Source organism: Sarcophilus harrisii, chromosome 4 (assembly GCF_902635505.1).
Source record: "Sarcophilus harrisii chromosome 4, mSarHar1.11, whole genome shotgun sequence".
Taxonomy (NCBI): Eukaryota; Metazoa; Chordata; class Mammalia; order Dasyuromorphia; family Dasyuridae; genus Sarcophilus; species Sarcophilus harrisii.
In genome coordinates, this window is record NC_045429.1 from 335,349,975 (window position 1) to 335,367,378 (window position 17,404).

Here is a 17,404-nt window from a genome sequence, read left to right on the forward strand (position 1 = left end):
CTGCACCCCCCCCCCCCATGGTGACAGCTGCTGCTCGGATTCTAGCTCGCACTTCATTAATGTGGGTGTCAGGGGAGTATGTTGGTGTGTGTATTGTTTGGGAAGATGAGAGTGTGGATCAGAAAGAACTTTATTTTAATCCCCCTTCTCTGTCTTCTCCAATCCTGAGGAAGCTTGGCACCTAGTAGGGCATAGTGGGAACAAATTGAACCCCTTTAATCTGACTGGTACCTTTTGTGCTTTTGAGTATCCTTACTCCCCTTCTGTGGAAGGTGGGAGGATACCTCCAGTAGGGGAGTAAAGATTGGGGGTAGAATGGGCATTTTTCCTAGAGTTCTTTTCTTAGACCCCCCTCCCTTCTCAACCAGGGTATCAGGAATGTTGGTGGGAGACGGCTGTGGCAGCAAAGTGATTAGTGAAGATCTTAACAGTTAGGGAGAGGACTCCAGTGATTTTTGTCACTGTGAGAAGTAGGTGTGTGTGTGTGTGTGTGGGGGCGTCTCTCCTTTTCTTCCCAAAGGGGAAAATCAACTTGTTACCCTGACCCCCGGGCCCATAATATACTTCCTCCTGGTTATTTATTTCTCTTAGGATCTATGATCTATGATCCTAAGACCTAGAACTTCAGAGGACATCTCATTCAACCCCTTGGGGTCCTATTATGGGACCCTTCTGATCAAGAGTTCTTAATCTAGGGTTCTTGGAAAAGGGTCAGGGTGACCTGAACGTGGAACTTTTAATATTTTGATAACTATTTCAATATAATTGTTTCCATTATATTTTATTTTGTAATTTGAAAATAATCTGAAAAGATCCATAAACTTCACCAGACTGCCAGAGGAGTCCATGACACAAAAATGGCTAAGAGCCCTTAGTAGTGTGTATATGATGCAGGCTGTGTATTGTATATACACCTGTGTGTGTATGTTGTGCCCAGCTGTGTGTGTGTACAAAGTACCTGGGTGTGAAGGACCTCTCCTGGGGGTTTTTGCTAGATGGGCTCAGATTTCTCCCTCCTCAGGCTTCTTAGGTTTCCCTAGAGGACTGACTGCCTCTCAATTCCAATCCACCCTCCCTTCCTGCCCACCTCCCCTCCCCTTTCTTTCTTAGGCTGGAGAGTGGATCCTTTCCTCCAGAGACAGGCATTCCTGGATAGGGAAGGACGGGTAGGACTTTGCAAATTGGAAAAGGAGTGAGAAAGTCCTCTGTATACATATCAGACTTAGAGACCCACCAGGTGGAGATAATGTGGTTTCACTTGACACTGGCCATCCTGATCTCCTGTGGTCACCCCCCACCCCATCCATCTCTTCCCATTATTCTGGCCCCTGACCTTTGATTCTTACCCAGGAATCCAGTGGAGAGAAGGGCTTTGCTTTGGGGAAGGGGAGATTGCTTATTGACTTTAGCTGGTTAATGGGAGTAGGGTGGGGACTGGACTCAGGCAGAGGAAGAAGTGAGAACTCAAGATGAAGTTTCTTTACCACTTCCATTCCCAATTTAGGGAAGGCGGTGATTCTGCTGGACAATCTGGCTGTTTAAAGTCATTATTTTTCCCTGAGAGCTCTTTCCCACTCCAGTCTACCCTCACTCCCTATCACCAAGGAATCCCTTCCGAAATTGTTGGGTTCTGAGTGTCTGGGATCTCATTGTTATCCATCTTCACTGAATGCCTCTGCCCAAGGTTGAGTCCTAGGCTAACTATATCCAATTCCTCCCCTCTCCTTACCATTCAAAGTGCCCACTAGGCAGAGAGGTAGATGTCTCCAAATGAGTTCTGGACTGTCCCAAGCTTGGGAATGTTATCCTCTGCCCCTGGGATCCCAGACCGTGGTGTGTGCCATTTATCTAGGGGACCAGACCAGACTTGGACTTAGCCTTCCTAGACTCACAATGTTCTTCCTCTTCCACTTTCCCAGTTGGAAGAAAGGCTGTGGTCAACTATGAGCAGAAAGTTGAGGTCAAGAGGAACAGGGATATGGGGGCAGATGCCCTTCATAGGAAGGGCACAATGTGTGCCTACAACAGACACAAAACTTAGGAGACTGGGCAGCTCCTGTTATTATAATCTGTTCTCCTACCCCTTTGATAACTGAGTTCTCTTCTCCCCCTATGGGGCAGTGGGAGGAGTCATCCAGACTGGGGTTTGATGAAGACTCTTGAATTCTTACTTTGCCAAAGGGAATAGACTTGGGTCAAGAGTCTTGGGGACCCCTTCCCTACTCCACCCCTGTTGGGGAGTAGAGATGTTGTAGGGGCAGGATGTTTCTCCCCTCTCCTTTGCCTTAATACTCAGGACTGTTTTACGCCTCTGCCTGCTCCCAGACATCCAAGAATGTGGAGCACGTGGGAGCCCCAGGGAGTAGGGGGGGGAGTGTTGAGGGGGGGAGATGCTTATCTGAGTTAGGCCAGTCAGGCCAGACCTCTTCCGTCCTCCTCCCCCTTCCTCCTCCTTTGCCCCTTTCCAGTGCACATTTTCATACTTCACCCCCTTCTCTGTCTCTGGGCTAGGAAATCTGGGGAAGGGGCTGGGCCTTGGAGATTTTTTTCTTCTCTTTTGGGGGCTGCTGAGGGTGGGGAATAGCAAAGGACCAGACGTAGGATGGGGGAGGGAAAGGGAGGTTCTGGCCATGGGCCCATCTGATTTCCTGCTGATCTTCAGGAAACTGGCCCCTTAGAGGGTTGGTAGGGAGGTAGTAGAGAGAGGGGCCAATCCAGGGAGTTTTCTTCCCTCCAAAACGGAATGAGGAGATGCCCCCTTTCTCCACAGTCTAAGCTATCCTTGGCTGGGAATCAAGACACCTTAGTTCTCTGTTGAGTTCTGGACTTTGATCTAGGTACTATTCCTCCTTTAATCTCTGCTTTTTCCTTCTCTTGTTGGGGCTGTGTGCCCTTTGATGGGTAGTGAGAGAGTCAGATAGTAAACTCTTTCTTCCCTGGGGCTGACAGCTCTATGATGTTTCCAGCAGGGAAGTGGTCTCCTGGGTGGACCAAGATATATTTAAGGATAGAGTGGCCATCAGGTCAGACAGATGCAGGTTCTCTCTCCTCTTTTCAGGTAGAGTTGGAGAGAAGAGAGGATGGGGCCCTTTAGTCCCCTCTACCACCCACCAACTTCTCCCTCCCTCCCAATCTGGTCCTCATTCTTCCCCTCCTGGGATAGCAATAAACCTGGGGAGAAAAGGGGATAGAATGTTAGGAAGCAAGCCTTCAGATTCAGAGCAGAGGTAGTGGCTGTGGCAGGAACAGGGCTGGTCTTATCTGGGGGACTAGGCAAGAGAGTGTGTGTGTGTCTGTGTGTGTCTGTGTCTGTATGTCTGTGTATAGGTCTCTCTGTCTGTGTGTGTCTCTGTGTGTGTCTGTGTGTTTCCGTCTGTCTTTGTGTAAAGTCTGCGTGTGTGTCTGTGTGTGGGGGACCAACACTGAGACAGACAATGCCCATGTGGGGAAGCTGCTCAAGCAGGGGAAGTGGGGTGAAGAAGTAGTTGGAAGCAAATCTCTCCCATTGAGTTGTCGCTTTCTCTGGCTCGTCCATCCATATCTCTCCTCACCCCTCCTTTCTGCAAAGCAATTTTTTTCTTTTCTACCAACACCCTCTGGACTTTGCCTCTGCTGCATATTTGTGCTTGGCCTTTGCTTTCTGCATTTCCCCTCCCCCATTACTTTTCTCTTCCTCGGCTCATAACCCCCCACTTTCAATAGTTTCTCCCTCCCTAGCTTCCTCTGCCCCCTCCTCTGTTTCCTCAACTCTCTGTTGCCTCCTCATCCTTTTTCATTCGTCTCCCATCTCCTTCGCTCTGCTCCCCAAGGTCTCCGTCTCTTTCTCTGCCTTTTCTCCCCTTAGAGAAGTGACCGTTTTCAATCCTCTGCATAAAGTGGCACTTGGGGGGTGGGGTCTGGTCCTCTAGGGAAGGCGGGGCCAAGAGGCCAAAGGCCAGGTGGGGTAGGAGGGAAGGGGTCACTGCCTTTGTCCCTCAGCTTGTTGGAATGCTAGGCTCCTGGTCAGGCACTGGGGACCCACACCCCCTTGTCCTTGATATCGCTTCTCCCCCACTCCCCCAACCTTCTCCAGCCTGGATTGTCTATTGTTGCTGGTTTGCGTCTTGGAAAAAGTTAGCACAACAAAGGACTCCTTTGTCCAGATCCCCTCCCCCCCAGCCTCGTCCTGGCCCCTCACCCCCCCTTCCAGTTACCACCCCCCCACCCCAGCAGCTGTTCTCAGGCCTCCCTGTCTGTCTGATTTACTTGTCTAGGGAAGCAGGGTATAGGACACTTTTGTGGGATGAAGGCCCCCAGGAGATCTAAGTTTTATGGTGCTTTCCTGCATTGAATTCCAGTTTGTAGGAGAAACTGAGGTCAGGATGGAGAGATTGAACTGCCACCATTAACATTCCAGGTTGGGGTATTTGGGGGGGGGAGTTTGAGACGACGGTAGGCCCTAGCCAATTAGGCTGGCACAGTGCCCTTCTCTCCATCCCCCTGGCAACCCCCAGAGAGAAAATGGTTTATCATTGGTGGAGTTGAGGTGGGGGAAGGAGAACGGGCTAGTGTCTTCCCTCTCCTAGTATTCAGTGTTCTGTTGTCATCAAGCAGGAAGTTTTGGGAGTTTGAAGTGCTCTGTGTGTGTGTGTGTGTGTGTGTGTGACATTTGGTGATGGTTAAGGGGGTGCTTTCGACTTTGGACATTGTTATAAGTTCACAGAGCTGTTCTTGCTAGAGCTTGGTAGATAATGGTTAGGTGTAAGAGAATCCATTTTGAGGGGCTGGAATTCCCTTTACGTCATCATATAGGCAAATCCCTTCAGAACTTCACTGACTTGGCTGGAGGTCAGGAGAGGGCAGAGAGGAAGTAGACTGGAAGCTATGGCTGTTGGATGGTAGTTGTGATGGTTTGAAAGCTGTGGGGGAATGACACCTAAGAAGGTGTCTTGGCAGTGGGGTGTTCTAACATGGATCTCCTAACCTCCCCTCAGCTGTCTGGAAGACAGTATGACTGTGGAGAATCTGGCCTGCGTTGTATACCCAACTGCCTCCCTGCCAGGTCACTCACCTTCCCGTTTGCTGGAAACCCAATAGTAGGAGGGGTGGAGTGAGTCCTAAACAGTAAGAAGGCTGGGACAGACTGACCATTGAGAAGAAACAAGCCTCTTTTGTGCCCCCCCCACTTTGGCTGAGGGACAACACCCCAACACATCCCTTCAGTAACACAAATTCACCCATGACTGGCTGGCTGGTAGAGAACACCAAGGAGATTCCTAATCTCTGATCCCTGGGAAGAGGTACCCCTAGTGTCAATGTTAGGGGATCTCTATCCTTCTCCTATTTGGTAGGCCAAGAGCTGAGAGGGTGGAAAATTAACAGTGTCTCTGCCCTCCTGCTTTACCCCTTAGTTTCCTGACCAGAGGAGGGGGAGGGAATGGTTTGGTGGGGGAGGAGCCATGACTGCTTCAGGGTTGGGGGGGCAAAGAACGGAAGCAGAGAAAGGAGGGGGAGTGGACTGCCTTTGAACATCCTGTTGACCCCAGTTTCCTCTGGTCCAGACTCAGGCCCTCCCTCCTCTTCCCATCTTGCTTTAACTCCTTCCTAGCTATATGGAAGGAAAGAAGAATTAATGAGAAAGGGTTTCAGTGGGTGATCACTGTGACCCATTAAGTCGATATTTTATCTAAGTGATGACATTGTGTAAGGTAGTGTCTCTTTAGCTGGTCTGGGTCTGCCTATAATCATGTGGCCACGGGGGAGAGTTTGGAAGGTGGGATTCGTAAGTGATCGATTGTGAGTTGCATGTTATAGCCCACTGAGAAGACATTCTAGATCACAGGAGGTAATGAGAAGAATCAGAATTTGAACTCACATCTTTTTCTTTCTAATCCCATACTTTTCCCCAATCATATTGCCTATGAGAATTATTGGGTGGTGTTTTCAGGAATCAGGATTGGAGCCTAGGATTGCTAACCTGTGCTTTTTCATTTTCACTTGCCAACCCTTTCAGCCATTGAAACTCAGAGCAGCAGCTCGGAGGAGATTGTGCCCAGCCCCCCCTCACCACCTCCTCTCCCCCGAATCTACAAGCCGTGTTTTGTCTGCCAGGACAAGTCCTCGGGGTACCACTATGGGGTCAGTGCCTGTGAAGGATGTAAGGTGAGTTAAGTGTATTGAACAGTCCATTGCTGAAAATGAGGGGAGGAGATAACTTTGAAATGTCAAAGATATCTATGGGTTTCCCCTTCTTTCCTGGCCACAATCTGTGATTTTGATAATTTGATTTGTGGAAGGGAAGGGGGTTGTTTTTGCCTTTATTCTGTCTGTATTCCTTGAGAGAGGATGAGGGTACAAGGAGCAAGCAGGGATGTTGTGGTCTTTAAGAAGGAAGGGATGTGTGGTTACGACTGCAGAGAGTCTGTCTGTGCTGACTTCTCAGGCTGCCTCCTGCCCTCCCCTGGGTAGACCCCTCCCAGTCCAAGGTGTGGGTTCCCTCTCCCCATTACAGTCTGCATTCTCAAGGTTGATGTCTCTGGCTGGCAGGGTGAATACCCGCCACTGCTGCTGCTGGGGTTACCATGGTGAGCTGGCATCTGACCTGCTCTTGGCGAGAGCCCCAGGAGGCCTCCCCCAGCAGTCCTGCCTGAACCCTATTGGAATAACCTGGCAGGAGGAATGCCCGGTGAGAGGAGGTGCAGATCGGCCCTTGGGAGTTGCTTACCCCGCTCTCAGAGGGGGCCCAAGCCCAGGACCCCTCCCCAAGGCCAATGCATCCTGCGGTCGGTCCCACAGCCACCCACTCAGGCCCTGTTCCTACGCCATTATCGACGGCCTTGGGAGGAGGAGAGGGTTGATCAAAAGTAGCCAGTATGGGCACAGTCCTTCCCACTCCCACCACACCTCCCTGGGGCCTCAGCTCCCACAGCTGAGTTCTCTAACTCTGGGCTTGTCTAACCTGGAGCAAATTGTCTTGTGAACTTGGGAACAGAGCTCAGGGGCAGGGCCCAGGGCCTCCGCCCGCCCCTCTGTGCTTGTGTATGTGCATGTGTGGTGGGATGGTACACCTGGTGTGGGCACTGCCTGCCCATCTGTGCCTTCTTTCCCAGCCTCTCTTTGTTCCCTTCTTTCTCCCTGTCCATCTGTCTGTCTGTCTTTGCCTTCCTTCTCTACTTCAGTGCCTTCTCTGTCTTTGTGCCTTAGTGTATCCTTCTTCCTGCCTGTCTCTTGGCTTCTCCTGCCCTTCTGTCTGACTCTCTACCCATCTTTCTACCTCTGTGTCCATCCCACCTTTCTGCCTGCCTGTTCACCTCTGTGCCCACTTCTCTGCCCATTTGCCCACCTCTGCCCGTTTGCCCACCTCTACCTGTTCACCTCTGTGCCCACTTTTCTGCCTGTCTTCCCACCTCCGCCTGTTCACCTGTGCCCACTTCTCTGCCCATTTGCCTACCTCTGCCTGTTCACCTCTGTGCCCACTTCTCTGACTGACTGTCCACCTCTGCCCATCTGTTCGTCTCTGTGCCCGCCCTGTGCCCTCCTGTCTGTCTCTCTGCCCACTGCCTCTGCCTGTCTGGCCCTCTTCCTGTCTGCCTCTGTTGGTCTGCCTGCCAGCCCGCTGGTTCATCTCTGCCTGCTGGCCTTTGTGCCTATATCCCCTTGCTGTGCGTCAGCCTGTGCCTGTGCCTGCTTGCCAGCGTGTTCTCAGCCCCTGAGATTGTGGGCTCTGCCTCCCCCCATCTTACCCCTCCACACCCCTCCCTGACTCATTAGTTTCCCTGGGGCTACTTCCTCAGAGGAGAAGCAGCTAAGGATGCCAGAGGCTGGAGGGGCCGGAGCGGAAGCAGCAGCCTCAGCAGGCAGCCATTGGGATTCTCCTCTGGGACTTCCCTTTCTTGTTGCTGAATCACATTCTCCTGACCCAGGGGCTCACCAGGAAGGTGCTGAGGAGACTGAGTAGGGATGAAATGCCATCTCTTCTTCACCCAAGCCCCCAAGGGGGATCTGCCCCCTTTCCCGTCCCTGTTCTGTGGCTGCTGACCTTTGCACCTCCCCAACCTGCCTCTTCTTCCAATTGTAGGGCTTCTTTCGTCGAAGCATCCAGAAGAACATGGTGTACACATGTCACCGAGACAAGAACTGCATCATCAACAAGGTGACGAGGAACCGCTGTCAGTATTGCCGGCTACAGAAATGCTTCGAAGTGGGCATGTCCAAAGAGTGTGAGTGCCGCCCCCTGCTACCCTCCCTTGACATGGCTGGGAATCCTGGGAGGACATAGTGCTGTGTACAGTCTGTGACCCGGGTTTCCCTTTCAGCCCTTGGGCAATAGGAGGAACTGTTGGGATTGTGGGAGATGGGGGAAGCAGAGGGAAAAGCCCAGCATTTCATGAAGGAGTTGGTGCTGAAGAGGAGAGAGATAGAGACGGAGAAAGAGCAAAGAGAGACAGACAGAGAGACAAAGAGAGGGAGGGAGAGAGAGAGTATAGAAGCTGTTTTCTTGGACCTGCTTATATTCTCTGTTTAGCATATGGTGAGATCTGGGAGGGACACCTGGGTTCCCTCTGACCTTGAGGGGGAAGGGAGAAGGACTGATTCCATTTAGCACACATCCCTTCAGAGGACTTGTGGTCCCAGAACCTTAAGAGTACTAGGGAATCCCTGGGGAAAGAAGGGTAGTAGGAGAGGATTGAAAAACCCTTCTTTTCTCTGTCCCCCCCTCCACTCCACACCATCTCAGATCTTGGGCTCCCAGTCTGACTGGGAGGAACACAGATTTTGAATTTGGGCTGAGCACAGGGCCAGCTAGAAGGAGGCAGGGCCTAGGCTGGGGGGAACCCTCTTGTGTTTGAATCATGGGTGTTGTTATGGCAACCGATGATTGATGATGTCAGAGATAAATGACGCTGACAGAAGCCTCCGTCTGCGTTGGCCGTTGTCATGGAGCTGGAACCTTCAGACTTGGGGGAGGTGGCAGCGGCAGCAGGGCTCCCCTTCCCTGCCCCCAATCCATAGCCCAGTATAGCATGGGGGTGTGGAAGAAATATGAATGTACATATGTGTGCAGAGCCTCAGACACATGTAGATAGAGGCCCTAGATATATGGAGCCCTGTCCATTTCCCATCCCTTTTCCTAGTGGGAGGTACATGAGTTCTGAGGGAAGAAGCAGGTCTAGTCTACAGCCTTTGGGAAGCCCAGAGTTTCCCAGTCTCCAGTGTGCCCCAGCCTTAGTGACAGACCCTGCATCTGGGCTTCTGTCTGGGACTGAGCATGCGCCGCCTTCCTCTTCCACCCCTTTCATCTCCCCCTCCTCCTCCCCCACCTCCCCCTCAGCTTGGGCTGGTGCTGGCTCACTGCAGGAGGTAGAGGATGAGATTTGCTACCCCTAGTATGTAAGGACCCCCCTACACATACACACATACACACACACATGCAGGAGTTTTCCCAGGCTCCCTTCATGGAGAGGTGGGGAGGGCAGAAGTAGGGAGCTTTGAATCCCTAGAGGGAATCCACCTCTGGACTGATCCTCCTTCACCTTCAGGCTTTCCTCAACTCTACCTCAGTGTGTGTATGTGCTCGGAGAAAAGGAATAGGTTGGGGACAGACAGCCATGGGGACCCCCCCTTCCCTCCTAGGCCCTTCCTCCCTCCCTGCCTTCCCAGAGCTCTGTGCCCTGGAGCTGAGCAGCTGCCATTTCAATAGAATTAAAGCTTCCGAATGATAAACGTCTTGTCACAGCTGCAATTTTCTCTTCCCAAATTATCCCCCCGCTTTCTCTTCCTCTCCCTCACCCTCGCCCTCTCTCTCTCTCCTGCACTTTATTGAATTTGCAGAGTCGACATGAGTGATCTCCAAATTATGCCAGCTCCTCTCTCTCTCTCCCCCTCTCTTTCTCTCTCCCCCTCTCTCTTTTTCTCTCTCCCCTTCTCTCTCTCCTCTCCCTCTCCCTCTCTCCCTTTCCCCACCTTCCTTCTACCCCCCCCTTGACTGACAAACCCCCCATCCCCCTCACTCTCCCAGATCTCCTCCTCAGCCATCCCCCCCCTTCCCCCACCCACCATCGGCTGAGTCCCTGCCCTGTGAGTGATTGTGTGTCGGGGATAATCGGCTGGTAACGACCCCATCGCTTCTTTAAAGGCGAGTGGTGTGTGCGGCTCAGCGCCCACGGTGATTTGTCAGCTCCCTGGCTAATGGGCCGAGAGATCCCCCCCATTCCCACCCTCCTGCCTGATTCCCTTTCCTTTGGGGGGGGGCCTTGAGAGCACTGTTCCTCCCGACCCCTCCCAGTCCCACCTTGAGGTGCTCTACTCAGATGCAGGGATAGAGGGACCCTTTGCATCAGGCAGTAAGAGGTCCAAGGCTCAGGGAGTGCAAGGGCCCTGAAGGAGGATGATGAGGAAAGGAAAAAAAAAAGAGTTTGGGGTAGTAGAACTGGTGACGTGAATGTGCACAGATAAATGCACGCAGCCCAGGGCACGGGGACATAGAAGGGCATGTACCCGTGCCCCTTGGCAGTGCCTGGGGCCTATTCCCAGCCAAGCTGCAGGCCTGCAGATGTGGTGAAAACATTGCTACATGTAGTGTGTGTGTATGTGGGTGAGGGAGGGAGCACTGAGGCTAGAGGACCAGTTTTCTCACCCTTGGTAGGGAAGTGTGTGTGTGTGTGTGTGTGTGTGTGTGTGTGTGTGTTTTCACGAAAATGACTTTGCTGAGGAGATAACAGCTCTGGCTGGCCTGGGGAGGAAATCCCACCCTTTTAAGATAGGAGGGGCCCCCCCGGGGTAGGGACCTAGGGCCTCAGGAAAGGACCTCGCCCATCACACTCTTTCGCTCCCCCTCTCCCCTGCCCTCCCTCCTCCAGCTGTGAGGAACGATCGGAATAAGAAAAAGAAAGAGACACCTAAAGCCGAGTGTTCCGAGAGCTACACGCTGACCCCTGAGGTGGAGGAGTTGATTGAGAAGGTTCGAAAAGCCCATCAGGAAACCTTCCCTGCCCTCTGCCAGCTTGGGAAATACACTACGGTACGGGAGCAAAGGAGGAGGACCAAGGAGCTTGGGGAGATGGCGGGGTGCAGGGAGGGGTAAATGGGCTGGGGGGGCTAGGTATTGGGAGCAAGGCTCCGGGATGGGGATGCTGAAGGCATTGATGGGATTCCCCGATCTTCCTGCCACCCTGCCTTCCTTGTCGCTGGAGTTCTGGGTTCTGGGGGTGGGGGCTATATAAAAAAATCCACAACTTTCCTAGTCATGTGGACATGGGCCACGAGGCGGTTGACTCTCCTGGAGCCTCGGTTTCCTGATCTGTAAGAGTGTTGCAGTGAAGATCAAAAGTCATCATTGTCACTGAAGGTTTACCTGTATTTACAGAAGCTTCCTTACTGGAAGATCTCGCTGTGGAAATCACAGGGCAGGGCTGGGGGGAAACCCAGTAAGAGCAACTGACATTTATATGGGGTGTCCCACAAATCTCAGTGAAGTGTAACCTTTAGCCAGAGGAGGGAAGGAAACAGTCATTAAGCATGCACCAGGCACGGTGTTAAGCTCTTACCAATATTATCCTTACAAACAAACATAATCCCCACAACAACAACACGGGGAGGTGAATGCCCTTATCCTCCCCATTTTACAGATAAGAAAATAGGCTGAAGGAGGCTAAGCAATTTACCCAGAATCATATGTATTTGAACTCAGATCTTCCTGGTTCCAGGCCCAGGACTATTGACTATTGACTTTTCCATCTAGTCACTTTAATAAAATTGAATTGATAAATACACACACACACACACACACACACACACACACACCTGTTTTGTTGTTGTTTTTTGAATATTTTAAAACTTTAGAATTAAAAATTCTTTCTTATCCTCCAGCCCTTCCCCCACCAGTGAGAAGGCAAGCAATATGATATCAATTATACATGTGAAGTCATACAAAGCATATTTCCATATTAGCCTATGGGGGGGAGGGAGCAAGAAAAATAAACTGAAAAAAAGTATCCTTTATTCTGCATTCAGATTCTCTCTGGAGGTGGATGGGTCCTTTGGAATTGTTGTGGAGCATTGTATCTATCAGAGTAGCTGAATCTTTCACAGTTGAGCATTGTTACAATATTGCTGTTACTATGTACTAGTTCTCCCAGTTCTGCTCACTTCACTTTGCATCAGTTCATGTTGCCCTGTTTTTCTAAAATCACCCCCCTTGTCATTTCCCACAACACAGTGGTGTTCCATCACAATCACAGATCACAGCTTGTTTAGCCATTTCCCAATTGATGGGCATCCTTTCAATTTCTAATTCATTGCCCCCACAAAAAGAGCTATTACAAATATTTTTGTACATATCTTTCTTTGATCTCTTTATCTACTTTATTATCTACTAGTGGTGTAACTAGGTCAAAGGCGATGCAGTTTTGTAGTCTTTTGGGTCTCCTTGCAGATTTGAACTAGAATTGTTGGGATATACTGAAGAACAAATTATTTAGGCTCTGCAAAGTTTTTTGCTTATGTTACCATCTTCTTTGATTTTTTGATCACTCTGAGAAGTTGGTCCTGCAGATATTTCAAATTATTTTACAAGATCTATTGATAGCTTCTGTCTGACTACAGTCATTTTGTAATATCGTATCCCACACTGAGCCAAGGAAAACAGTTAAGCTAGACTATCTGACACACTGACCCCAGTATATGCAGCATTCTGCACCCCTACCCCCTCAGGGCACCTTGTCTCTCTATTAGGAAGGACAAGGGAAGTATTAAGGGACATGTCTATGCTCAAATAGCTAGGATGGGGCAAAGGTGTGATAGAATCCCAGATATCTCCTGTTTTCAGGTCCAATGTTTTTTCTTAGGCACCACACTTCCTTCCCATTTTCTACAGGATGTCTTTCCAAGCCCCTGCTTCTCCTAGTACATCCCTTCTGTTCATTATTTCCTATTTTCCTTTTCTATAGCTTGTTTGCACACATTTATTTGCTTGTTGTCTCCCCTGTTCTATGAGGGCAAAGACTTTGGCTTCTTTCTGTATCCCCAATACTTAGCATAGTGCCTGATACATGCTTAATAAGTATTAATAAGTTTGCTTAATACATGCTTAATAAGTATTTACTGACTGACCTCTTAGAGTATCATCTGGAGGGATAATAGTAACAAATAACATTTACATGTTGATTTAAAGCTTGCAAAGCACTTGATGATATGTTACTCTTTTGATTCTCCAAACAATCCTGTAAGGTAGGTCATTATTGTTATGTCAGTTTACATCTAAGAAAACTGAAGCTGAATAAGGTTAAGTGATGTTAATGTAGATCATACAATAATGTATCAAATCAGGATTCAAACTCAAGTCTTATTGATCCCAAGTCTAGCACTTTTTCCATTTCCCTTAACTAATTGCCTAAAGCTAATGAAGCATTATCTGCTTCTCGGTTGGGGAAGAAAGTGCTTTGTTAGGATAGAAACAAGCACTGATCGGATTGCATTGTGGGCAGGGTCTCAGCTGTCATCAGTAATATGGTGTTGAGTCAGGGGCAAAGGTTGGTGGATGCTGAGGCAGTTGAGAGAACAAGCCCAGGAAGAGAAGAGTCATCATTAGGTGAGCCACAGGGGACAACTGACTGGTATCTGTCACAAGCCTTTTTCCTTCTTTTCCCATAGAACAACAGCTCAGAACAAAGGGTCTCCCTGGATATTGACCTCTGGGACAAGTTCAGTGAACTCTCCACTAAATGCATCATCAAGACTGTGGAGTTTGCCAAGCAGCTTCCCGGCTTCACCACTCTTACCATTGCTGATCAGATCACCCTTCTCAAGGCTGCCTGCCTGGACATCCTGGTGAGGGACTCTAGAACCGCTTGACCTAGTGTTTGCTCCCTCCTTGTCTATTGCCCTTCCGTTTGCACCCTTTGCTATAATCCTTTTTCCCCCGTGGGGAGACTTAGACTACTTTCAGTGCTAGTCAATTTTCTATTTATTTTCCTTTCCCACTGAAGGAAAATACTAGCTGAAGTTATCTTAGACTCTGGCTGAAACTTCTCTAGGAAAACAGACATAGGAGATATTGGGTTGGGACTGGGATTTATTTGGCATGGAAATAGGGGATGACCAAGATGACTCCCTCGATGAATTCCTCAAGGCTAGAAGGTGCCTACATGTCCAGAAAGTAATGCACCAATTTGACCTTTTCCTGCTCTGAACCTCTCCCAGATTCTTCGGATCTGCACGAGGTACACACCAGAACAGGACACAATGACCTTCTCAGATGGGTTGACCCTCAACCGGACGCAGATGCACAATGCAGGTTTTGGGCCCCTCACCGACCTGGTCTTTGCCTTCGCCAACCAGCTGCTGCCATTGGAGATGGATGATGCTGAGACTGGGCTCCTCAGTGCCATCTGCCTCATCTGTGGAGGTGGGTGGGTTTTAGGAACTCAAGGGGAACTGGGGATGTGGAGTAGAAGTGGAGCTGAGGGCAGTGTGGGCAGGTTTCATGGCAGCTCCCCAAGCCTCTGTTAGGGTCTCTCATCAGGATGGAGTTTGTGAAACTATAAAATAGATACTGTGAAGGGGCCAAGGAAGGGGAGACAACTACCATAATGCTTTTCAGATGAAGACAGGATGATCCTTTATGTTGCTTTTAATACTACCTCTTGAGCTTCCAGCAGAATGCTGCCATCCAAGCCCAAGACTCAGGAGATTCCCAGAGGAAGGGATGGATCTTTAGTCCCAGTAACTTCCTCTTGATCAGTCCAGTTCAGGAGTTCTTAACCTTTTTGTGGACTCTTGGTCTAATCAATCCAAAGGACCCCTTTCAGAAAAATGCTTTTAAATGCATAAAATACATAGTATTCCAAAAGAAACCAATTATATCAAAATCAGAAAGTTAAAGGAAACAAGTGTGCCTGCTGTAAGACTGGTGCCCTTAACAACAGTATTCTAAGAAGAGGCCCATGGGCTGTACTAGATTACCAAAGAGATCTAGGACACAAAAAGAGGCTGCGAATCTCCAGTCTAGAAGAATCTAAGCTAAGAAGGATGGGTTTCCTCTCTGCTGTTTCCCCCTCTGCTAACCCACTGCTCTTCCCGCTTCATCGTCCCAGGGGATTTTGTCAGGCTAAGGACAGCGGCTGTAGAGCCTGGCTCCTTAAACCAAATGTGGGCATTCTGAAGTTATGGCTCATTATCAGCAAATGTTTGATTTGCGGATCTATTTTATGAGCTATAAGCCAGGAGTCGCGTAAAAATCTCTCGGCCGAAAAGGGACGCGGAGCGGGACAAGTTTGAGGGCCCGTAGGAGGAGCGAGGGCTCGCCTTGGACGGGTCGGAGGTCGGAGTCCCGGCTTCAGCCCCGACCATGAGCAGGTCTCAGAGCCCCAAGGCCAGAATCCGGCAGATAAGCCACAGAAAAGCTGCGGGTCGGCACAGCTCTCACTGATAAAGTCACAGGTCCGAGGGGGAAAGGAAGGTCCGGGGTCAAGGATTCAGCGAGGAGGGAGGGGAGGCCCGAGCTGACGGAGCCGGAGATAAGGTGCGGTCTCCTGCGTTGCACGGCTGATAAAGGGTAAAGGGAGCCCCATCCTCACCTGCGCCAGGACTCCGCCCGGAGACTGGGCAGCGGTGCCCCCCAGTGGCCACGGCCGGAACTGCGCGCCGGATGGCTGGCACCTGAGAGGGGGGAGCGGACGCTCACCTCGCTTCCCCCCCCCCGCCCAGACCGGCAGGACCTGGAGCAGCCGGACAAGGTGGACACGCTGCAGGAGCCACTGTTGGAGGCCCTCAAGGTCTACGTGAGGAAACGGCGACCCAGTCGACCTCACATGTTCCCCAAAATGCTGATGAAGATCACGGACCTTCGAAGCATTAGCGCCAAGGGTACGTGAAGCCCCCGTGCCCCCCCTCCCGTGGGGCCCTTGCTGACAGTGAGACCCTCCCCTCCCCCGCAGTCCCTGCCCCCCCCGCCCCCCCCCCCCCCCCCCACAAGTGGCCACCTCCCCCTCACAGCGCCCCGCGACTGCCGAGACGCCTTTTAAAACATTTATTGTAACCTTAAAATGTTTATTGTAACCATCACCAAAACAAACATTGAAACATGCCAACAAGAATGAGGAGGGAGGGAGGTCCCCCCGCGGGCCGGCCCCGTGGCTGACCTCCCTCCCTCCGGCCTCCCCTCCAGGAGCCGAGCGAGTGATCACGCTGAAGATGGAGATCCCAGGTTCTATGCCCCCTCTCATCCAGGAGATGCTGGAGAACTCAGAGGGACTGGACACTCTGAGTGGACAGCCGGGGGGCGGCGGGAGGGAAGGGGGCGGGAGCAGTCTGGACCCGCCGCCAGGCAGCTGCAGCCCCAGCCTCTCCCCCAGCTCCAACAGAAGCAGCCCGGCCACCCACTCTCCCTGACCCGACCCCGGCTCTCCCCCCTGCGGAAACACGGACACAGCCCTCACCCCACAACCTGGCTTTCTCTGGCCGTCAGAAAGAAACCACCACGAAACACGACTCCCCTCTCCCGGCGCCCGCCCCCCAGGACTGAAGGAGGTCCCTGCGCCTCGCCTCGAGGGGGCCTGGGGTCGGGATGGAAGGAGGGAGCCGAGTCTCCTCCCCCTTTCCCTACAATGGACTTACTTAACCGCAGCCCGAACTGGACGGCCCTGGACGGACCTCCTTGACACGGTGGGGGGTTGGGGTGAGGAACCAAGGGCGGAGGGTGCCCTCTTCCCCAGTCCCAGGCCGGGATGGGGTGGGAGCGGGTGGAGAGAATGCCATGGTCATGGAAGCGCCTCTTTGCTCACCACTCCCCTACTCTCCACTCCGCTCCCCCCCAAGCCTCATGTTCATCACCAGCAAACTCCGGGGGCTTCCGGCCCCACCATTCTCAAAACTAGTAAGCCATCCGCTTCCCCTCCCCCTCCCGGGCTGGGGGAAAGTCTGGGGGCTGAGGTGGGGGGGTTGGGTAGAGGCCCCCATGCTGTGGAATCCCCTCAGGTTGGTGATGGGGGGCAGGGCTTCTCCCCTGTATATACTCCGCTGAGTCCCGCCCTGCCCCCCTTCCCTTTCCTCCCAGATATTACCACCTCCCCCGCTGGTTTTGTTTTTATTTTAATTTTTTTGTTTTGATTTTTTTTTTAAATAAGAAGTTTCATTTTAAGCACATTTGTACTGAAGGAATCTGTGCTGTGCATTGGGGGGAGGGGGCGCTGCCCTGGGGGCAGCTGGGCTCAGAGCCTGGGGAGGGGGAGGGGAGATTAATGGGGGAGAGAAGAATACCTAACCCCAAGAGAACTCCCTCCCTACTTATTTCCTTTGCCCACCCTTTTCCCTCTCCTTCCCTTCCCCTCCCAGGCCCGTTTCTCCTCAGTTTTCTCTCTAAAACTGTGAAATACTGCTCTAAAGCCAACCCCTCTCTCTATACCCCCAACATCCCCTCCATCACTGG

At 51.4% G+C, this 17,404-nt stretch overlaps 1 protein-coding gene across 2 annotated transcripts in view; it reads left to right on the top strand.

Annotated features, from left to right (window-relative positions):
* The window catches only part of RARA (retinoic acid receptor alpha), a 43,583-nt gene extending 26,982 nt beyond the window's left edge, over positions 1–16,601 (top strand). For both annotated transcript variants that reach the window (XM_031966230.1, XM_031966231.1), the window contains 7 exons: positions 5,993–6,141; positions 8,057–8,198; positions 10,839–10,999; positions 13,630–13,806; positions 14,179–14,383; positions 15,685–15,843; positions 16,145–16,601. In XM_031966230.1, coding sequence (XP_031822090.1) covers positions 5,993–6,141; positions 8,057–8,198; positions 10,839–10,999; positions 13,630–13,806; positions 14,179–14,383; positions 15,685–15,843; positions 16,145–16,368 — 1,217 coding nt within the window. In that variant the 3' untranslated portion in view covers positions 16,369–16,601. The remainder of the gene's footprint in view (positions 1–5,992; positions 6,142–8,056; positions 8,199–10,838; positions 11,000–13,629; positions 13,807–14,178; positions 14,384–15,684; positions 15,844–16,144) is intronic.
* The last annotated feature ends 803 nt before the right edge of the window (positions 16,602–17,404 follow it).